The sequence below is a fragment of the Corvus hawaiiensis genome, chromosome 20 (assembly GCF_020740725.1).
Source record: "Corvus hawaiiensis isolate bCorHaw1 chromosome 20, bCorHaw1.pri.cur, whole genome shotgun sequence".
Classification (NCBI taxonomy): Eukaryota; Metazoa; Chordata; class Aves; order Passeriformes; family Corvidae; genus Corvus; species Corvus hawaiiensis.
In genome coordinates this window covers 4,868,977-4,892,706 of record NC_063232.1, presented here as the reverse complement: position 1 = coordinate 4,892,706, position 23,730 = coordinate 4,868,977, and the positions used below count along the sequence as shown (strand labels likewise).

Below are 23,730 nucleotides of genomic sequence, written 5' to 3'. Positions count from 1 at the left end.
ACACAGGGCTACTTCCGCCGTACGGCGCCGGACAGCCAATAGGAGCGCTGTGCTGCCGTGTGACGCACGGCGTGACGCAAGGCGGCGCCGGAAGGAGGCGGTGGCGGCAGCGGCGGCGGGAGGATTTGGCGGCAGCGGCGGACGCGGCACCATGAGCGTGCGGCTGAGCGAGGGGGCCATCGCGGTGAGCGGCTCGGGCTGGGCCGGGCTGGGGTGGACCTGGTTCTGGTTAGGGTGGGAGGTGAAGGACGCACCTGGGTTCCGGGGCCGGCCTGGTCCCGAGGGGAGAACCAGGCCCGGAGCGGGGCCTGGTCCCGGGGGATGGCTCTGGTCCAGCGGTGACAGCCATAACCGCGCTCTTCTACGGCAGATCCCCCTCAGCTCCTTGGGTACAGCCCTTCATAGGTTGGGCCCGATTATCTTAGAGGTCCAACCTCGTTGGTTGTGTGGTTCTGTCACTGTGGGTCGCGAGGCGTTCTCGAGCGAGGTGGTGGCACCTTTTGAGCGTCTCTTTCGTTTCTCCAGGCCATCATGCAGGGGGAGGACGTCTCCAAGCCCGTGCTGCAAGTGATCGTGAGTACTGTCCCTTCCCTCCTGTGCCAGCCCCTCGGTGACTGCATGTGGGCTCCTGAGTGCAGCCAAACTTCCACTGCAGAGCAAGGCTGCTCTACTTGGAGTTCTCTTAATTTTGTCTTATGTTGTTGCTTGGGCTATGCTGTTGGTATTAGTGCTCAGGAAAGCCGAGTAGATGAATCGCTTGCTGTTGATGTTACTTTCTGTTCTTGAAAAGTTTCTGGACAAGCGTGAACTGACAGCCTGGGGGTTTTTTTCCCCGCAGAATACACGGGCTATTGCTACAGGAACTGGGCCCCCACGTTACCGAGTGCTGATGAGCGATGGGGTGAACACCCTTTCCTGTGAGTATGATAAGCTGCTTGTGAGGTTTTTGTAGGTGTGGAGATGCTAAGGGTGATAAAGTTCCTGGTCTAGTGACTGGGTGCGAAGTGGTGAAATGAATATTGAAGGAGAATGTGGTATACACTGTGCCACTGCATTTTGTAATTTAGGTGAAATCTTTGTCTTCTGGAACTTTGTGAAATGTAAGCAATTAACTTGCTGCGGGTTATGAAAATACAGAAACCTATACGTATAACATTGATTTTAAAGTATTTTAGCTTAATCTTCCTCTCACTTCTTTGATATACAAACATTATAGCTATCACTGCACTCTGAAGTGTGGGCAATAACTACAGCAAAGTTTATGGTCAGTTTTGGTGACTTCTTAGCAGTTGCACTGTTTTCTTTGTCTCAAACTGAGCAAGTTGTAGATCCGGTGCAATGCTTGACTAGCTGGAAAAGTTGTGGCCAGCCATGGCAGCCCCTTTTTAAAGCTGGCACTGTGAATTTCTTCAATATTTTCCTTTGCTCCTGCAGCTTTCATGTTGGCAACACAGCTGAACTCCCTGGTGGAACAGGAACGCTTGTCAGCCCGGTGTATTTGCCAGGTTAACAGATTCATTGTCAACAGCCTGAAAGATGGAAGGTATTTGTGTTAATCTTTAAGTACAACCCTACAGAAAGGCAGCTGCACTACTGGAGGCTCTGTCCTTTGTTACTAAGCAGAGCCCAAGTGCTTTTGATTAGGATTATCTGAAAATACTCAGGCCTTAGGGTGCAAGAGTGAAAGTCCACAGCACCAGTAACAGAAGAAATACATTGCAGATTGTGACTCTAGTCATCTAGTGGGATCAGATGTATCTGGTTCAGTGGTTTAGTAATATAAAGTTTCCAGTTGAAATACTCCAATTCCAGCTGGAATACTCCAAATACTTGTACAAAGCTTCCTTCAAATTACCTGCTGTTGAAAAGAAGCAATGAAGATATCTTGTTACTTAGGTGTTGTGGAATCTGGTCCTTTATTAAAACGTGAGGAAATAGGATAGGAGGAAAATTTGAGGGGATGAGGTACTGCAAAATGAGAAGGGATCCAGGTGAAACAGAAGAGCTATGTATATGATAAGCAGGATATGAACTGAGGTTTGTATTCTTTTTATTCAGTGCTTTTTCTGGGAGAAGACTTTTGAGGCAGGGAATGTATTCTGTCTTATAAAATCTGGTATGGTTTTGCTCCTTTTAAAACACAATGGTTTCCCAAGCTATTTTTGGTGCCTATTCAGCCTGCCATCACCTGTCCTTGATGCAGTGTGATATTGTTTCAAGCTTACTTGTCCCTCAAGAGAGGGTTTTATTGACACTGGAGAGCTTTTGTCATCCAGATCCTTCATCCAAAGCATCTGCCCTTAGTGCTTGGTTCTCTCATCTGCTGCAAAGGATATTCAGAGATGGACTTGGAGAGGGAGTGAAAGTCTTTATTTGCTGTCTGTTCTGTGTTGTAGGAGAGTGGTTATCCTGATGGATGTAAATGTCATGCAAACTGCTGATCAGGTTGGTGGGACTATTGGCAATCCCCAGCCATACAATGAAGGTGAGTATCTGTAAGTAAATACTTTTCTGTCAGCTCTGAGAGCCTTTCAGCTTCTCTCTTTCACTTAAAAGAAGCAGTCAGAAGACACATTCAGTTTTTTTATGTCTGGAACAGCGATGTCCAGATCTTGAAAATCCTTTTTGTTTGTGTAACGCAAACTGGGGGTTGTTCATATTTTAATAAACTCTGCATTGTGGCTAAAGCTACAATTTCTCCATGGTATTTGGAGCATCTATACCTTATAACCTTGACAGGTTTTTATTGTAGTGAGTGGTCTCTACCTCGAGTTCCAGTAAGTAAGCGGAAGCTATTTTATGTCTCCTCATAATGAGTAATCAAATAGATTATAATTTCTCCTGTCTGGAAAGAAAACAGGAGGAGGAAGATGGAATAATGATCTGTAAAAGTCTAAGATGGCGTGGAGGGGATGAATAAAGAATGATGAATCTCTCTCTCTCTCTCTTTCCTATGTTCGTTTGATGCTCTTCAGCTCTCCTGTTGTCAGGCAGTGGTTGTAAAACAAAGGCTGCACCACACCCCTAAACTGCATAGTTAAATTATGGAACTTGTGGAGGTAGGTGCCAAAAATTGGCACAGGTTCAAAAAGCAATTAGATGTGAAAGAGAAATCCATTAAAGGCTGTTAAACATAACAATACATCCTCTGCATGAATGTTGGGTGCAGGAAGCACTAAAACTTAGATTGTTCCAAGTGCATAGATGAGAGACTGGTATGAAAACAAGGCGAGCACAGAATTCCCTAAGCACCCATCCCTACCATGCCCAGCTGAAAAAGGATTGAGGCACTGGGTGAACCTTAATTTGACCTGCCATTAATCTATTTGGGTCTGTTATGTTGCATAAATTACTGTGTTCCTCACTTTTGTGTGCTGAGCTTGCAGTTCTCATGCAAATGTTTCTATAAATTAAAACATTTTTTCCTCCGAGAACATTCAAAAGTCTATTTTGCTCTTCCAATTCTGATCTTTTAAAAAAGGAGGGAGAATAATAAGCACTTAAAGAAAATATTTGAACAGCTCTGTCAGTGATGTATACACAGATAATGGCTGGAATTTAATAGCAAACAGCTCTTCCTGAAGATTTTTTTTTTATCCTGAGAGAAGTGAACTAATATATTTTTATTACTAAGGGACCACACATTAGTGGCAAGAGTTTTCTGTAGAATATTTTGGTCCAACAATGGTGGTAGGTACATTGCTCTTCTGGTTAAAAATCTGCTCTGTTGCAAAGGCAAAGACATCTTTCTTCATTAACTTTTTCCAAGGGAATTAAGAGGGGCGTTTGTTAAATGAGCCTAAAGAATCTTTTGTTCCTTTGATAGTTACTTAGCTAATTGCTGTTTAAAAAATGTGTTGACATCTCAGATTTTATGGTTTAATCCCACAGTTGCTGTAGAGACCAAGACTTTCAGAATAGCTACTGAGCAGACTGTTTTGTGCCTTTCTCCCATTTCCCTGCTTATGTGATACAAGAGCTTGTGAACTATAGTGTTTTTCAGTTATATTGTTGCTTAGAAACCACTGAGAACGTGGTATCTGACAGAACTGAGCTGAAAATATACCTTTAACTATAAATTCTGGTAAAATTACCATTACTTTGATCAAAGTTGTGTTCTTCATTTGGACTTAGAAAAATACTCCGTGATGAAGGTTTCAAATCTAAACTCTTCTGGAGATGTTACAGGTCTGTGGTCATAATATGTGTGGGCTTGCACTAGATAAAAGATGCCAAATAGGATGTGATGTGTGTTTCATTTTAACACTGATCTTACTCTGATGATGTCATACCCTTTTATTTGATACTAAATAAGGTTTCTGATACAGAAGATGGTAGTACTTTGGATTAAGTAAGCTTAACCCAGCCTTGCTGCTCTGCAGGCTGCAAGATTTGTCATGAAAGTCTTGATAAAATGGCAGAGGTGTGTATTTCAAGTTGCACATTCTCTAAATTCCTGTATATATTAGGAAATTGTGTTTTTGAGGGACACACAGCTAATGCAGAATGAGCATCTTAAATGCACTTTGTGGTTTCCATTAAAAAAAAACTTCTGGTATTTTAAAAATGCATCTTTTAGCCCTACTTTTGGTTTTCCTTGAAGTACAGGTTTCAGACTGCCAGACCTAGGATTAAGGAATATTCTTTCTCAGACTTTAATAGCACAGTGGGCCCCAGGGGGGTGAGAAGCTGGCTTTTGGCCACTTTACATGGGAGCAGTAGGTGGTTAATCTGCCTAACAAGGAAGCTGGAGACACAATCTTCTTATTACAAATCATAAAAACTTTTCAGGCAGCCTCTCATAATAGTATTGAAAATTAAGACTGAGCATTTCAGTTCTTGTTGAAGACTGGATGGTTGTGTTATTACTGTCTTTAATCTCATTCAAATTACTCTGCTGCTGGACTTCCTTTTCCCTATGACAATGACTTGCTACTTATGTTTAACTTCTGTCATTAATCTTTCCATGGTGAAATGTTTATGTACTTACACATTCACTTGAACTCCTTATTCTTGCCCTTCCCACCAGTGTGATTTAGGTGTGCGTTGTTTCAAAGTGCATTTTTTTTTTTCCCTTTCTCTCCCTTCCCTGCTGCTCAGTTCTGGGGCAGGACTTGTGTCACGGCCCTGTGGCAGAACCTCTTGGTGACAAATTATTGGAAGCTGAGGGCTCCTGTTACACAGTTATTGCCTTTGAGTGGGCTGTGGGGCAGCTGCAGGCAAAGGTCTTGGGTTTGCCTAACCCACTACATACAGCAGAAATGTGAGCAGGTATTTCAGCTGGTTTTTTCACCTCCTGCTAATAAAAACTAACAGCAAAAACCAGGCAGCCTCCTCGGTTTTCTGAGCACTTTAAGTGATCTGTAGGCCACCAGCCACCAAAAATCACAGTTTAGGAGTCCCTAGGCTCTCCAAGCGAGAAAATTGGAGAGATATTTCTGCTACTTCTGTATTTGAACACATGCACAGATGTGTGAATTTATTCTTACTCTGTTGAGAAACACTCGGCTGTGGGTAGGCAGCCATTAAAATGTGAATTTGTGTTTCATAACGCGCACGTGTTCCAATGTATGTGGTGGTCTTTGGTTTGGTTTTCAGTGGGTTTTTTTTTTTTAAATCACAGAATTCCTACAGAAAAAAAACATATTTGCAACAAAAGTAGCAAGGAAACCTCTTGCTGCTTCATACCCACATTCTGTTCTTCCTGAATATTCCACCCCTGACCAGACATATTTTTCTCTTTTTTCTTGTTGGGTTTTTTTCCACCTTCCCTTGCACAAAATGAGTTCGGGTGTGGAGTGCTGACCCTCTGAGCACCTGAGGCCACTGAGCAAGGGGGAGACCTGGCTCCTCCATCTAGTGGAACCTGCAGTAAATACACATTTTGCTGTTTGACGTCACGCTGTTGCCAGGGAGACTGTCACCAGTTCACCGATGTGACTCTACTGCGGCAAGTTAGAGGAGCAGATTGGGGTTTGTGCAAGGACCTGGCTTTTGGATTAAAAATAACCAGAGGGTTACTTCTGTAGGCTGTACCACATCAGGCAACACCATGCTGGCGTCTCCTTGTGTTGTTTCTGCTCCTTTCCCGTAGTTTGGTGCCGTCCCTCTGTCCTGGGATTCTCTGCTTTTGTTCCTCGTGGTGCTCTACAGGCTTGGTCTGACCTTCTTTTCCACTTTCTCTGACCATCTTCCTCCTCACATCCCAAATCAGGGGGTCTTTGCCTGCTCAGGCCTAGGTCTCCCTGCAAACCAAGACCTGAAAGATTAGTTGTGTCCAAAAGGACAAAAATGTTGGATATTTTCTCATCTAAAGGCAGATTATATTGTAAAGGAATTCAAATTTTTTGAATGGTAAATTAGTCTTTTAATGGACTTTTCCTTTAGATACGCCTGTCTGCTCTTTCCCTTGTAATTTATCATTAATTTAAGACAAGTAAAAGTCCTGGAATCTAAAAAAATGGACAATCTATATACACTAAGGCATCACTTTGCTCCCTAAGCAATTTACTGCTGTGTGCCAAGAGGGGCCCTGGTGAATTCTGAAGTGATGACTCCATCACCCCCACATTAAACATCTTCATATTTTGAAAATAAAATACAGCAGGTGTTTTCTTTGTCTTGTGTTAACTTCAGGTTTGACTTTACCCAGTGGATTTTTGGCCCTTTCTGAGTTGTGAGACAGAATTCTCCACAGTTTTTTATCTTAGCTGTTAGGTAGGAGCAGAAACTACCTGTCAGAGCAATAGCAGCTGATAAACACTGAAAAGTTGTCAAGATTACTTCAGGTCTGTCCTTTTAAATCACCATCAGCCCTGAGTTCTTTCCAAGTAGAAAGCAGTTGCTTGAGGAAAGGGATCTGACTGGAATTCCTCCATGGTAATGTTGTTCAACAGATAGCTTGCTGCTCCTATGTCTTAAAACACCTGGATTTTAGCCTGTTCTCTGTGGTTTTAATTATTTTTTTTTTTTTGCATGCAGGTCTTATTTTCTAAATTTTTAATTACTGTGCTCCCTACTCTACTCTATGGTCTCTTTCCATTTAATTACCAGGGCAAGGGCAGCAACGTTCTGCAGCTCCAGCAGGAAACCCAGCAGCCAGCAAACCACAGCAACAAAATGGCAATTTGTCTGGAGCAGGTAAGAGTCATCCTGGGCAGGAATTCTGATCTGTGCAATGAGAAACTACAGCTTCCATTTAAATAAATCCTTACCATAATGGTGTTGCACAAGAAACTATCCATTGAGGGGTAGCCCATAGCTTGACAAGGTGAATTCTCTCAAGAGAACTCTATACTTAGATTTAAAAGGGTGAAAAAAAAATTGTCCCACTTCCCTTGTCTTCCCTAAGGGGGGGAAAAAAAAAACAAAAAAACCAACTTTATTCAGTTAATGCTGCATTCTTGAAACAGTGCTCTGTGGACACCCAAATTATGCTACAATTTGGAGCTGGTCAACAAGTGTGTGTGTTATCAGTGCTGAGATAGAGGCCAAACGTTTTAGGCAGAACACTGAAATTATTTGATAATACATCTAGAAACGTGGTTTTTTGATCAAGATTTCAGTGAGATACTGAAAGATGCAATCAATTTAAATGTCAGCCTGTAGATTTTTTTTTTTTTTTTTTTTTTTAGCTAAAATGTTGTCAATCCTAATTCTTGGTGTTGCTTTAACTTGTCTGTATTCTTTACCCCTGTGTTTAGGAAGGATTTTTAAATAGTAAAATTTTGACATTTGCTTAGAAACTTGCAGCAGAAAACAAGCTTTTCCTTCCTTCCTTGCTTAAAGCTGATCACAAGAGTTCTGTGCATATACATTGACAAGATTGAGTTGAGAATTAGCAGTATCACTTTATGTCAAAAAAACTATGTGGGGGGTATTTTTCCTTAGTTGTTCCCCCCAAGTGGTGTCTTAATCTAACATTTCCCACCCCTGGAAGTGTTCAAGGCCAGGTTGAAAGGGGCTCTGGGTAACATTGTTTGTGGAAGGTGTCCCTGTCCTTGGCAGGGGGTTGGAATGAGTCCCTTCCAACCCAAACCATCCCTTTGTTTTAGAGAATTTAATGCTAAACAGTTGTTTGCCACTTAATCTGTGTTCGAGTGCTTGACTCTGGACACATCTCCACTTCAGTGCAAGCACTCTAAAGGTCTGAGAGTGTCTCTTCTGCTGCATTTTGCAGCCTAGAAAACACTTGTGACCAAGAGCAGAAATGATTCAACAAAATTCAAGCCCCTCTGTGGTGCCCACGTGGCACAGGGATCTCCAGTGCTCCCTGGAACTTTTCCCTCTCTGTGGCTCCCCATGGCAATGTGAGAAAGTTCTGCACCTTGAGTTGGTTTTTAACCTGATTTTTGTGTGCAAGGCTGAAATGCTCTCTGCTCTGTTGTGGTTTTTGGAAGGTCCTGCTGCTCCCAAGTACCACGCTCCCTCCAACCAGTTTGGAAAAGCGAGTGCTCCCAGTGCCCTGAAGACACCTGGGGGGTCTCAGGCCAAAGTGGTGCCAATTGCCAGCTTGAATCCATACCAGTCCAAGTGAGTTCTTGTGGTTTGCCAGGCTGTATTCATGTCACAGGCATGAAGGAACAATAGCTTTGTTTTGCTTTTTTGTGTGTGAGCCTCTGTCAAATCATTCATTGAGTTCTTTGGACTTTATTGGTTACATTCAAACAAACTAACCCAACAACAACCACAAAAGCACCCAGAGAAACAAGCAAAAAATCTTCCATAGAAACACTTGTTTTGGTTTTTTGGGGTTTTGTTGTTGTTTTGGGATTTTGTTTTCTTTTTTTATTTTTTTCTGTGGAGAAGGGTGTTCTTTTCTTTCTTTCTTTTTTTTTTCTTTCTTTCTTTCTTTCTTTTTTTTATCTAAATTCCATCAACACTCTTAACAATCCGAGATTTGCCTTGTCTTGGTGCAGCTGCCCTGCTGAGCTTGATAGGTTTTTAATATTTCAGTTGAAAATCGATTGACTTGTCTGGGGCTTTTTTTTTCCTAAAGCAACCTTCTTTTTGGTAACTTAATGACAAAACAGCTCAGTAAGCTATTCACTTCGGCTACTGAGCTGTTGAAAAGCATGAGGATGTAATTATTTAGTGAATGACATTTTTAAGTTATGCAAACTGATTTGATTACCCAAGTTAAATGCGAATCCTATAATTGAGCTCTTGAGTTCTGGCGTGGCTTTTCAGAGCAGGCAAACTGCTGTGTGAGAAATGTACCCTAGAAGAGTAAAAGATTCGAGGCCTGCTTCTGTGCAGAAGGATTGTTCACTATTATTATCATACTGGATGCTTTATGGCTGCTTTGTTGCCTTCTCTACAACTTTCTGCCTTTAATGGTTTAGGCCATTAAAACAGAAAGCAAAAGAGTTGCCGAGGTGCAGTGGGAAGATTCTGGCTCTTAAATAGTCACGTTCCGGTTCCAAAGGTTTGTCAAGTCAATCTCTTCTTTAAAAAGATGAAAAGAGATGCAGAACAGTGATTTCTTGCATGATTTCAGGTGGACCATTTGTGCTCGGGTCACCCAAAAAGGCCAGATCCGCACGTGGAGCAACTCCCGTGGTGAAGGAAAGCTCTTTTCCATAGAGCTGGTTGATGAAAGTGTAAGTGTCATATGCTGAGACAAAGATAATGCATGCCAGATGCTGATGAACCTTTCATAAAGACAGAATAGAGGAAATAAAGTGCATTTTTCGGAAATGATTTTTTTTTTATTACAACTGAAACTTGTATCCCCGCATTCATTAAATTGCGCATCAACGTGCCAGTTTTTATCCAGAATGAAGTCTTAAATGTGCAGCATTGCTGATTATTTTTCATCAAAGTCTACAGTGTGTGACTGGATTTTTGCAGCTTCAAAATAGAGTTGTTTATGCAAGCTGACAACCTAATACTGAGGGTTGTGGTGGTTTCCTGTAGATTGAGAGTGACGTCTCCTCCTGGCTGAGCTACACCTTACAAAACAGGGAGTGAGAGCAGCATTAGCTCCAAGTTACAAGCTTTCAATTTTCATGAGGAAATTGGAGTACAAATTATTGTAATGCTGAGAAATTTCCTCTGTGGTTTGTTTGGGGAATGGTATCTGGTTAATCTAACTAAACTTGCAGTTTGTCAAACCTCTTATCAAATTACAGCCTTTTGTCGTGAAAACAAACAAGATTCTGCTAGATTATATTGAGTGTAAAATGCGAGGTTAATGATATAAAATGTTGTCACCAGGCATTTGTTTTCTCTGCAGAGTGTCTGTATTCTTTCTTTTTTTTTTTGTTTAAACAGTGTTTATATCTAGTGAGGGTATAATTGTTATTAATTCTTACTTATAGACATATCTGAGTGGGAGCCATCACAATATACTGTGTGCTAACTTGTGGAGCTGCGGGGTCTGTTTGAATTTTATTTCATCAATGCCAGTTTTACTGGCGTTTTCAGAGGTGTCTCTATGATGGATGTAGTTCTTATGCTTTTTATTCTGAAGCTGTAGATGTACTAATGAGACTTGAATATGAGGTTTGATTGTCAGGTGTAGAATATGTCATTTTTAGCTCTTAACTACAGATGTGAAGAGAACGTTGTTTGTTTTTCACATGCCTGGAGCTACCCTGGCAGACCCCACTGTCTCTGCAGAACTGCTGCCACTTAACATTGCAAAGATTTTATTTTTTTTTTAATCTTTTTCCATGCCAAATTTCAGTTCTGACCAGCTCCCCTATTTTCCTGCAGGGTGAGATTAGAGCTACTGCATTCAATGATCAAGCAGACAAGTTCTTTCCACTCATTGAATTGAACAAGGTATGGTAGCTTTGTGCTTTCTTAGAGTGACAGGAGCTGGAAAAGAAGAGCTTGAGCCTAGCAAGGATTTTTAAAGGTGAACACAATCTATTTTCCCTGACTACTGATAATATCCCCTGTTTCATTGCTTTCTCCTGTAGGTATATTATTTTACCAAAGGCAATTTGAAGACTGCTAACAAGCAATATACAGCTGTTAAGAATGACTATGAGATTACGTTCACTAATGAGACTTCAGTTGTGCCCTGTGATGATGCCCAGCATCTTCCATCTGTTCAGTTTGATTTTGTATCCATCTCTGACTTGGAGAACACGCCCAAAGACTCGATTGTTGGTCAGTCTAAGTAAAAAAATGGCAGATTCTAAAGCTCTGAAGTTCTATTTTTGTGTCCTGAATACTGGGCAGGTAGTGAGCATACGATGCTTCAAGTGTTGTGATCTCTTAATTGAAGTCATCTGGTGGTGGTTGCCATTAAAAATGCCTTAGGCAATTTTTCAAGATGTTTTTGCCCTGTTTTCTAACAATATATAACAATTATTCTTCAATCTTGTGCTTCAAACTAACGACAGTAGGTGATAGTTGTTTATTGTGCTATGATACTGTTTTCCACAGGAAAAGGCTGAAAGAAAAATGCCCTTGCTCAGCACGTGTGCATTTCATACCTTCTGTGGTCTTGCTTTCTTTCACTATGTGATTATCTCTGTAGTGATTTTGGCATAATTCATTGCATCCAAGTCCAAGCTGCATGACTGTTTTGGCTTGCTTTGTGAAGTATTGGAGGTTTGTTTTTCTGTAATTCGTTGGGCAGAGTACTCCGGAAAAATCAGAGGCTTGGGTGGGGGCGAGGGTTCTCAGGTTTCAGAGGCACAGGATGCCTGTGATTCAGAGACATTCAGCTGGGAATTTTAAAGGTAGATGGGTAATAGCAAAAGTGGTGTATTTTTAGGGAGTGCAAAGGGGATTGCTTTGGCTCTTACCACCTGAACATGCAGACTTGTTAAAGTTGCAGTGTAGGATTTTGCAGGGATATGTGGAGGCACGAGCCGGTTGTTTCATTGTGTTACAATCACTTTGAAGCTCTTGCTTGTGCTTTAACAGCAAGCGTGTGTTGCATGATCAGGACTGAAGTCCTTTGACAGAATGTGATGGGAAAAGATACTACAATGCCTTGATCTCTCTAATGTGGTGAGGCTTGCATTTATGAATATCTTAATGACTGCGTCAACAAAATTAAAGCACTGAAGAGTTCTGTAGTGGAACATTCCTACCATAATACACTTAATTTCCATATCAGATTTCATTTCAATAGGGAGCTGGGATACAAGGTAAAAATCTGACAGTAGGTTTGAATTCTTCTCTTGTGATCTTGTATTCCCCAATTGTGACCCTTGAGTAACTCTAAATTGTAACTGTTTCTCAGATGTAATTGGAATTTGTAAGAGCTACGAAGATGTCACTAAAATTACAGTGAAGGCTAACAATAGGGAGGTTTCAAAGAGGAACGTGCATCTGATGGATACATCAGGGAAGCTGGTGACAGTCACGCTGTGGGGAAACGAGGTATGTGCTCTCTTACCTGTTCTTAAGCAAAGCTTCCTTGGTGTAGGGTGAGGAAGTGCTGTTGTCACCCGAGATGGGCACAGCACTGACAGAGCCCTGGATGTTTAAGGATCAGGGGCCGAGAGAAGGTGAAAGACTGTCTGGTTGCGTTCAGGTGTGATGTTCTTAACCTTTCTCTGACAAACTGCTGACATGATCTGACTAATGTGTTCTGAACAACTGCAGACATTATGTCTCAAGCCGAAGTACTGAAGGTAACGGGCTTCTGGTTTAGGAAGGGGTATGAGCTGCAGTTTGATTATGGAAAAGCCTGGTGGCTATGGCTGTCTCAAATGAGAGGAATTTTATTTGTAGGGTGGGATACGTGTTACCCTGCATGAATTGCTACCTAATGAGCAGGTTGAGAGGCTCTGTCTCAGACTGGGAGTTTAAAAGCATCAGAGCCTTGGAAGTGAAAGTTTGAACGGTTGCAGTAGACTGCTTCCTTATCTTTTTAACAGGCTACTTTGTTTTCCACTGTTGTTATAGATACTTAGGGATTTATGTGCCAGTCTATAAAATGGGAGTGATCCTGCCAGCTTGACGGTGATGCTTTATGGCTAAATGATCAAGTGCACTGATACTGTAGGTACCTAAACACCATTAACCATCTGCTGATACAAATGAAGTAAACTGAAGTTCAGTATCACAAAGCCTTAAGATTGAACTAGGTTATAATAGGAGGGACTACTGGTATAGAATTCCTGGCATAACTCTTCCAACAGAGATCAGGGTCTGCATTTTGCAAAGTTAAATCTGTTTGCTTGCCTGTAGAATAGAGGCATCAATAAGCCTTGGGGTGGAGTGATGTGTGGCTTGCAGCTGGAACAGTTAGGGTTAGAATCTGTATGTCCTTTCCAACAGTCATTGCCATGACTGCTGGGATATGTTTTCTGTTCTTTTTGCATCTCATGGGTACAGTGAGTACCACTGCAACTCCAGCTCGTTTGTTATCTTCAAGCACATGATCCTCCCCTTGCTTGCTGAGTGGTGTGGGGTCCATAAAATCTATACTTTTCAAACCCTCTCTCATGCCATGAGGTTCTTTGGTAGTGTCAGACTACTCAGGTGATGGCAGTTGAACAGCATTAGAGCAGCTTTATGAGATAAAAAACAGAAGATGGAGAGTTGAGTAAAAATGTTTGGTCAGCATAGCTGCACTTCTCTGTAAGTGGTAGTAAGATGGACTTGATTGGCTCAGTGCAGCTGAGTGAGTTGTTTCATCTCCTGAGGAGTCTGATATGAACAGTTAATTTTGTTTCCATTCCCATAACACATCTCCCTTCCTAAAATCCTGGTGTAAAACTGCTAACAGAGGGGACCAATCCTTTCTGGCAAACCAGTCGTGTGACTTAAGGATTCTCTGGTTCCCCAGGAAACGGGGTGCAAGGATTGCACAGAAAATTGTCACCTACCTTTGCTTAAACTCCTAATGACACCGTTCAAAACCTTACCTTTTAGAAACAGCAGGGTAGTTCCACTTGGTCTGTTGTCATGACCTGTGAATTATCACCACGAGTTCAGTACCTTTCCTGTAATGTGCTGCTGCTCTCTGGTTTTTCACACATGCAGGCTGAACAGTTTGATGGTTCCAGACAACCTGTGATTGCCATCAAAGGAGCCCGTGTCTCTGACTTTGGTGGCAGAAGCCTGTCTGTCCTGTCCTCCAGCACAGTTGTCATCAACCCTGATAGCCCAGAGGCTTTTAAACTCCGAGGATGGTATGAGTGTGTTTATGTTGCTTTGTTTCAGCCTCCTGCAGAGTATTTGTTTCTGTTTTGTTTCGTTGTACTTGAACAGTGTGTATAGCACTGAGGGAAGGTGGCAGAGGGTAGGGCTTCCAGGGCTGTAGAAACTTCTCTGGCTTGCAAGCCCTACAGCCTGGAAGGCTGTCTTTCTTAAGTTGTTCAATTCAAAAAACTTCTAACTCCATGACAGACCTTGAAAAATTGAAATCGGGGTAGTGCACGCTGACCCAAAGCCTTGGAAAGGCAGCATGAAATCAGGCTTGACCAGCTCCACTTTCTGAGGCATGATCTGAGAGAACAGCATTTTTTTCCACAGGCTTTTCCATTGTGTGGAATCTGATATGCACTCAGTTAGTGTGGAGGGACTATTTGACATCTCTCAGTGTCTAGTTCTTGCCAGATATTTTTCAGATAGCAAAATAACTCTTTTATTGTCAGGAAAACAAAGTGATTTTATTGTTGCTTCTCCTGTAAGTAGCTGTTAAATTGTCTGCTGTAACTATGAGCGTGGTGAGATGTGGTGTATGTGAAGAGGGTTAAGTGCCAACAGCATCAGACTTGTGAATCCTGAGTCTTCAAATTCCAGTTACATCACCCAAATGTGGATGAAATAAATGGCATCCTCCATTTGTCATTGAGCTGTGGCTCTCCCATACTTCAGAGGCTTGTTGGAGATAAAATTGATTGTGGGTCTGAGCTATTACTGTCACACTTTAATTAAGCTCAATTTTTGAGCCTCGTTGGTGTGTTTGTGAAATCACAAAGCCCATCGCAATGGGATGGCAGTGCAACCTTTTGCTGAAGAGCTGTGCTTTCTTATTTTAACAGAGGAAGCATAATCTTTTCAATGCTATTTGCTTTTTCTTTCGAAGCTGCTGCGAAGATAATGGTACCATGTAATTTAATTTTAATTATGGAAATATCTTGATGCCCTTAAATCTTGTTATCTGCCTGCCTTAAGAAGTGTGCAGTGCTTGGTTTGACCACTAGCTGGCAAACAAATTGCAGTTATATAGAACAAAGCTGTCCTCCTTTTGTGGGTTTATAAAATACTGTGCTAATTAAGTCAGACTATTAACTTATTCTGAAATGCTATTTTTGTTTGCAATATACACGTATTACTGTAATTGTTTCCTTTGCAATCATTGATAAAAAATCCCTCATGTATCGAGCACATGAAAATAAACGTAAGCTTTTGATAAGTCTGTATGGTCTGCTCTCCAAAAATAGAAGTGCATCTCTGTGGTTGCAGGTTTGACTCCGAGGGGCAGCTTCTGGAATGTGCCTCCATCTCTGATGTGAGGGGTGGGCCAGCAGCTGGAGCAAATACCAATTGGAAAACTTTGTTTGAAGCCAAATCTGAGAACTTGGGACAAGGAGATAAGGTAGAGCATGGCCACTCAGCACAAGCTTTGTGTATTGGGGAGAAAATAAAAAGCAAGGCTTTATGCAGGTATTCTGCTTGTTGAAGTGTTGAGCAGTATGTGTTTACTGCCTTGGAATTTATGCTGTTAATTAATATTACCGTTCTTCAAATAATTCCAAGCTTGTTGCCGATGTTGCAACGTGATACTTTGTTTGCAAGAGAATTCTAAGCCATGTGTAAATGAAGGGGGGATGTTTTTACCCCAAAGATGTTCGTATAAGCAGCACAAAGTGTTCCAGGAGAAACAGGTGCATTAGGAGGAAGTGGTTTTCAAGGGTGCACACTTGGTCAATAGAAAAGCTGGTAATAAACCCCAGGTCTTTTGCTTTTTCATTCCAGAAACCTCTCTAGGCTTATACTGCTTTTTATTGTTAATTTTTTTTGTTGTTGTTTCAAACTTAAAAACAAGCTGTTCGGGATATACAAGAGCTTTTATCCATGGAAAAAAACCCTTTAAAATCATAGAATGGTTTGGGTTGGAAGGGACCTTAAAGATCACCTCTTTCCAACCCTTTTATCATGGGCACCCTTTAGATCAGGTTGCTCAGGGTCCCATCCAGCCTGGCCTTGAACACTCTCACTTTACCTGTAATTCAGCTGTTTTCTGTGACAATTTTTGCCCATGCTTCTTAAGCAGCCTCTATTTTTTTCTGCTGAAAGACTTGACCGTGGTCTTAAACCATTATGATGATTATTTTAGTGTGGTGAGTGGGTATTTTGTTCTGTAGGCTATAGTTTAATCAAATGCTTATCTGTAACACTACACAATAGGCTTTCTGTTTTTTGTATTGGTTCCTGAAAGAAGCGTAGGAAAGTGCAGAATCTTAATCCTGTGAAAAAGTGCAGATTTGAACAGACACAATGGAGAATCAAATATGCTTTATCTAAAGAAGACCTAGCAATTGGAGTTTCCTGCAATGGAAACACAAAATAATCTTGCTGTAGGGGCTTTATTAACATAATGGAAGCCTGAAAATTATTGCAACAGAGGGGTTGATTTACAGTTTCCCAGTAATCCATAGCTGTTAAGCTTTCTAATCCTAAATATCCAAGTATGGGTGCCTTGCTTTTGTAGTTAATTCAGAATGGGGAAAACATTGAGTATTTTGAGGCTAATGTTGCACACTCACTCTCGCAGGCAGATTATTTTAGCTGTGTGGGCACAATTGTACATCTGCGCAAAGAGAACTGCATGTACCAGGCATGTCCCTCTCAGGATTGCAACAAGAAAGTGATAGACCAGCAAAATGGACTTTACCGCTGTGAGAAGTGTGACCGTGAATTCCCCAACTTCAAGTACCGCCTGCTGCTCCTGGTGAGTACCCGGATCGGATTTCAGGGCGGTTCCTGCCACGTTCCCAGCACAATCCAAGCAGAGAATCTTTTGAGGTGCTGTCTGTCTGTCTGTGCTGCCTGGGAGTTAGGAGGTGTTCAGCTGGTTTGTCTCTTCTACCTGAGTGAGGGATGTTTCATTGAGCTGATTAGCAGTTTGTTTTCCTAGTGCTCCAATTAAAAGCTTTTCTCTTTGCCAAAAAGTTGCTGCTAGCTCAGTTGATTTTGGTTTCCAAGTGTACTATGCAGTGCAGAGTACAGATGGCCTCCGCCTCTTCAGTAGTGAAGATAAACTGAAGTAAAATGGCATTTCTGGAGAGCAGTAATTGCACTTTTACAGCTGCTACCTATATTTAGTACAGTTTTTTTGGTAGGTATTGTTCTGCTTCATGGTTTAATGGAGTCTGCTTCAGAAAGTTGTCTGGGGATTATTACTGTGATGCCCACTTACACCATAGGCATTGAACCTTCTTCTGTTTTACATTATAAATTAGAGTTGTGTCTGCTTCTTAGAAATGCTCTGCCAGGTGGGCATGCAGAGAGAAGGGAACTATCCCTGCAGCCTCACTAAAACACAAACTGCTTCTGAATAATTTTTATCAGATAACTTCTAGGAACGCATGAACTGCTTTACATAGCAGAGTCATTCTTGTAGAATATAAAGGGGATGCTGAGGGTACACTCAAGGCCTTCAGAGCAGTGTCTCCCATTTCCTCATTCCTAATTGTCAAAGCAGCCAGGAAATGCATGTGAGGCTGGAAATGGATCTTTCAACTTGTTCTTGAATGTTTTGATAGTTTCCTTATAGCATAACATAGTGTTACATGAATTTATGCTCAAGTATTCAGGTATTTACAAAGTAAATTCAGTTTGCAGACTTGCTGCTGTTCCCCCTTGGTGGTGGTTGTTGTGGGATACCTGTTCTTGCTCACAGCTCATCAGTGGCAGCAGGACACAGCTGAGCATCTATCAGTGTTGTCCTGCTATAATCTTGTTGGCCTTTCCCTGTGGTTCAATCTACTGCCAGTATTAACTTGTGTTAAGTTATGGACATTCTGTGGAACTTAAAAAAGGTAGGAAGTCACTGCTTCCCACCCTCAGTGATTGAAGGGACATAACAGGTCAGGCTCTGAGAGTTACTGGAAATTTAAAACTCTCTATAGCTCTGAGATGTTTTCTTCTTTTGTGTTGTCTTCTGTTTTTCTGGAGGAAAAGGCAACTGGATGAAATAACCTTTTGGCTTTTGTTGTTGTATTCTAGGTGACCATTGCAGACTGTCTGGAATATCAGTGGGTGACTTGTTTTCAAGATTCAGCAGAATTCATTCTTGGGCAAAATGCAGCTTTCCTGGGAGAACTGAAGGAAAAGGTCGGTCAATTAGCCTATTGTATTTTTACATTTGTCTCAAAGCTGAACTATGTTTCACACATTTTGTGTTGGGCTGCCCTCAAATTTCCTGGGGTTTTTTTGATCCTTCTGGTAAGGAAATATTCTTGTAATGTTTTGAAGGCAGCTCTGGAAAAGATGTAAGGTTTGTGTGGAACACCAGTGCTGATCCCTCAGAGAAGCATGGTCTGATATTTGTGTGTGGATGTACAGCAAATGTGGCAAAGGCAGTGGGGTATGTTCATGTACTTGCTGTGGGAATTAACAACATTATTAAAACACATTAAAAAATGCCATATGAAAGAAAGGGATATTCTGTTTCATTTGTCAAGGGTTACAAATTTGCCCTTTCTCTGGGTGATAGGCCAGCTCAGCCCAGCCCGAGGTTGTCCTCCAGATGTTGGCCTTCAGTATCTTTTACAAGTTCACAAATCATTGCTTCTCCCTCACCCGAAGTTCTTGGCAGGGACTTGTTTACTCTCCTCGGGATTATTTTCCACAGGCCATCTGCCTGAAGAACAGAGATTTGCCTGGTTTCCCCCATAGTTTGCTCCCACAGTCAGTCTGTCTACCTCTGAGCTCTTCTGGCTGCTGAAAGCTGGAGATCAGCCTGTCCTCATCACCTGGACCTGGAGAGGCAGCTGATCACTCAAGTGTTGTGCCACAGCCTTTGGGGGACTGACAGCTTTAACACGTGTTGGCTCCGGTCGAAAAGACAGCCTGTTTTATCATTGTACCTAGATGGGAAGAATCTGAATAAAAACCCTGTTTTAGCAACGAATGCTGACAACATTATCCCTAACGTGTTCCAAAAATTTGTTTACAAAACCAAAAAGTTCCAGAACACTTTGTATGTATCTTTGTAAGTAGGCAGGAAGCTTTTTCAACTAATGTGTGTGAGCCCACTTTTGAAGGCTCTTTTTTTCCCCCACCAAATAACATCAGAACTTTGTGGGTCTGATGAAAACCATGATTTGTAAAATGGGTCATTGGCAGAGATGCTGAAGTGATCTTACTGTGGCAGATTAGAACAGTTCTTAAGGTTGTAAGTCATTGGACACTAACAGACAGTATTATCTTCCCTTTGTCACTCTGTGCTTTTCTGCTGCATTTTTCTTTCTTCCAACCAAAACAATCTTTTCCTGATATTTTTTTAAAATTTGTGTGCTGTATAAAAACTGTGTGGCTTTGTTTTGTTTTTAAATGATGATGTGGAATGCATGATAAGTTCCTGAATTGCATATGAGCCTTGCTGTGCTCCCAGGCTAAGGCTGGTTGATTCCAGGACTCCACAGATATCCCAGTTGTTGGTTAACCCATTGCTTGGCTGTGGGAGGGAAATGAAGCAGGAGGGATTGTTGAGGCTGTTGTCTTGAGACACTGTTGTAGACCACTGTTTGTGCAAAGCAGGGCTATTTTTCCTGTAATATGGGATGATTTTTGGATATTTTCTGCACTCTGGATGTCAGGGGGTGAAGGGTACAAAGCTTGTGGTTCTGGGGTGCTGAGTTTTTGTGGCATTAGGAAAGCTGGACACCTCTGTTCTGTAGGAAGATGGTTTGCTGAGGGGATTCTAATTAGATGTGGTTGCACTTTTTGCATTTCCATTTTCAGACACTCTTAACTTGTCAATATTTTCTTACTTCAGCCGTGCTTAATCTCTGCTAGAGTTTAAACAAAATTTCTTAGTCGCTTTTAATGCTGAAGAGAACTGGGTGGGGAAGGAGAGACAGCAGATCCTATGTACCAGTACAAACATGTAATGTCTTTTGAAGAGCTGCCTAATGGAAATGGCTGAGGATAGAAAATGGAACATAATATGGAGTGAGCCCTTGAGCGGGAATGCTTTGTGTTCCAGGAGAAATTGGTTTTGATTTGACACTTTTATGAGCCTTTAAAAATGGTACTCGATGCATTTGCAGTAAGCTTTTCTTAGTGGTTTTTCTCTGATAGACCTGATGCAGTGTCTTGTGAAGTTGGTGGGAGTCTTTTCACTGCTCACAGTATGGATGGAGTCCATGTACAGCCCGTGATCACACTAAGCACAGATACATGGGCAAGGTTTTTCATCTGCTTCTTGTCTGTGCTTGTTAGATACCAAAGGAGGTGATGTGGGGTAGCAGTGACTGCTATGCTGAGGGCATTTTCAACTCACTAATGGTTACCACAGTTTGTGACAGAGCTGCAATGAGGAGCTAAATGCTTTATTAAGTGAGTTTTTTATCCTCTAATCCGTAAGATGGCCAAAGGAAGGGGTTTTAATATTCAGGAGGGATATGCCTGAATTCTGTAATCTGTGAACCTAGCTGCTCCTGTTCACCTCCATTTGTTGTGCTTTTCTAAACCCTAGGAGAATCACTGTGTAGTGTAAAATAGTGCTGCACACAGTGAAAAACAGCAGATGTAACACTTGGAATGTGAGTGGAACTGGGGTGGGTTCAATTCCAGATCAGATGCTCTGTCTGCTGCTGGAGTGACTGATCAAGTCAAGTGCATCTGGTAGATAAATGCATTAATAATTACTTGTCAGTATCATCAGGGGGCTGCAGGATTTTTTTGGAATGTCAGCAAAGGTTTTTACGGCTCATATTTTCACAAAAATAAACTTTTTTTTTTCACAGTCTCCACGACTTGCTTGCTCCTTTTCTACTGTTTTGACAAATTGTCTGTTATAAATGATGATGATGATGTTTAGTGTTCATATGGTAATTAGAAGCAGCTTATGTTATAAATATGACAGAGTCTTCTCATGGTTATTAAAGCACGTTCAAAACATGGATCCACTTTTTTTATAGAACATTCTCTTAGATAGGCCTGTGTCAGGATGTGAAGGATACATGCAGCTTTGATGGATAAGCAGAAAACCAAAATGCCTAATAAGGCAATTAATAGGGAAATAGTTAACTCTGTCAGTGTTTGTGGTCACAGCACAACATCAGAATTAGCCAGTTTGGCAGCTCCTGTAGATCTGTAGTATTTTTTTCCCTTGTACCTGGTTGCAGATTCAGTGCAATTGTATGTTCCTTTGTCTAGGCAGCTAGGAAGTTGTCACCTTTTTATCTTTAAAAAGTTTTGAGTTAGGGGTTTGGCATCTAAAATGGGACGATGGAAGACTCAGCTCTGCCTGTGTGGGCCAGGTAGTTCCAGTGTTTTGCCAACCTCCCCAAAAGCTGAGCTGTTCTCAAAGTTCATGGCACTACTGGGAGCCTGGAGTGTCTGCAGCTGATCCCTGTCTTTGTCCTTCCCTCAGAACGAGCAGGCTTTTGAAGAAGTGTTCCAAAACGCAAACTTCAACACGTACGAGTTCAGGATCCGAGTGAAACTGGAGACTTACAATGTAAGTGTTGCCCAAAAGGCAAATAATGTAACTTGTGGCTTTTGTAGTTCGACTTGTCTCCATAGGAGGTGACTTCCTCCTCTTATGTTTGTGGGGAGAGGTTTCCCTTGCTCACAGAGAACAGAAGATTCCAAAGATCACACAAAAGACTTCCAGTCTCGAGCACTGAAGGAGGGGATCCTTGCTGCTCCCTCTCAGGCTCATCAAGAGTGGCTAGTTTCACATGAAAACAACATATCAGCTCTGGGAGTTGTGTTGGCACTCCCAGCTAACCCAGATACCAGGAGCAGTAAGTTACTGGGGCAGAAGGAGGTTAGAACCAAATGCCTGGAGTGCTTCATGTTCTTTTACATACTAAGATTTCTCTTCCGCAGGACGAATCCCGTATTAAGGCCACAGCAATGGACGTCAAACCCGTGAACTACAGAGAATACAGCAAGAGGTTGATTGCCAACATCAGGAGAAATGCTCAGCTGGGGTGAGGAGGCCAGTGCTGGCTGGCTGAGCCTAGAAGTTCCCGGAAAAACTCAATAGATAACGTTACATTGACTTTTTCTCCGCCCTGTGTGTGACAATTCCACATTAGTTACACCGTGCGTGACAGCCCAGCTTAGTGGGCTGAGTGATTTGATGCATTTCTCTGGAGATGTGCCCTGCTAGGTAAGAGTGCACTCTGATGGCCACGATTTTGTAGCCTGTTGTGGTCTGTTAAACTCTGACAGCGCTGAAGAGGAATCTCTAGACAGTTTGCCAAGGTCTTTAGACAAACCACTCAGAATGTCTGAAGTAACTTTGCTCTCTTCCTATATGTAAAGCGGGATTATATAACCATTTTGTCTCCTTTGCAAGGAAGTAGTGACAAACCTTGACACTTTGACTTGTTCAGCAGAGGGTAGGAGGAACAGTGTCATGCAGCTTTCAGATATGGACAAAGGAGAACAGGTCTATTAGTACAAGTTAGTTCCCTTCCATAGCATTCAAAGGCTTTCACTTTCCACAGGTGCCATGCAGTTGTTAATGCTTGGAATGGCAATATGGTAGAATTATTAATCAAAGACATATCTCTTATATCTGAAGAATATCCTTCCTTCAGGGTTTAATAGACTGAGTCAGATGGGTCTGATATTAATCAAAATTGTCTCTTCTGAGGAAGGCAGATAAGCATTGACTCTCCATCCCCCAGGGAAATCCAGGCAACTACAAAGCATTGCTTTAGTTTTCTCTTCAATTAATACTATGGATTCCTGAGTGATTTTTTTTTTTGGCTCACAGTTCCTGCCTATACATGTTTTGTATGTTTGTATGTTCAGTTTCTTTGGTTTTATTTGTAACGATGTTAATCAGAAAGAGGTCTTTAAATGGAGGGAGCTTTGTTTCAATAAACTGTTTAATTCCTGTGTAGTGAATATTGCTTTCTTTGAACACCAAAGACTTCTCATTACTGGAAAGCAATTAATTAGCTTTCATAATAAGCATTCACTTGGGGGAGATGTTACCTTATTACAAACTCTAAGGTTAGACTGAAGAATGGAGGCTTCTTTGCCTGATGTTAACAGCATGGAAATCCAGTGATATTTTCACCATTTCTGTGCCTGAGAATGCTGATGAGCTGGCACTTCTGGGATTTTTATTGACGTTTACACAGCAGTCTAAAACTAACCAGGCTTTGAGATTTGTTCAGACACAGAGCTAGTACAGAAAACAGTAATTATGCTACTGGGCTTTTCAGTCAGCAGAGCATGCTAGCTCTGTGTGCTCCTAATCACATTAATTATGTGTTCCCTGGCTGCAGCTCACAGCTTGGCATTTGCTGCACAGCTCCAAGCATCCAGGCGATGCTGCAGTGGGTCTCTGGTAGCAGAAGTGAGACTTATTTATTTATTTTGCTCTGTAGAGCACAGTTTCTTCATGTATTCAGTTGGTGCCCTTTATTCCCTGTGATTTCCTGTTTGTCATCTCAAGTCTTGGTGTTTAAGTACTGTAAATGTCATTTCCGTTGATGGACATGAAGCACATTATTCTGGGCCCATTAATTGCAAGCACAACCTCTTCTTTTTTGGATTCTGAGGATCATGACTGGGTTCTTCTGCTGATGTCTTGCATTTTTTTATTGA

The 23,730-nt window shown here is 41.7% G+C and overlaps 1 protein-coding gene across 1 annotated transcript; it reads left to right on the top strand.

Annotated features, from left to right (window-relative positions):
• The first annotated feature begins 87 nt into the window (after positions 1-87).
• On the top strand, positions 88-23,017 carry RPA1 (replication protein A1). The gene is made up of 17 exons (XM_048324753.1): positions 88-184; positions 526-573; positions 839-917; positions 1,435-1,543; positions 2,397-2,485; positions 7,054-7,140; positions 8,400-8,532; positions 9,500-9,602; positions 10,720-10,788; positions 10,929-11,121; positions 12,209-12,348; positions 13,960-14,108; positions 15,388-15,520; positions 16,700-16,876; positions 18,154-18,261; positions 21,530-21,616; positions 21,991-23,017. The coding sequence occupies exons 1-17, from the start codon at positions 152-154 to the stop codon at positions 22,096-22,098; spliced, it is 1,845 nt and encodes a 614-aa protein (XP_048180710.1). The 5' UTR covers positions 88-151; the 3' UTR covers positions 22,099-23,017.
• Positions 23,018-23,730: the final 713 nt, after the last annotated feature.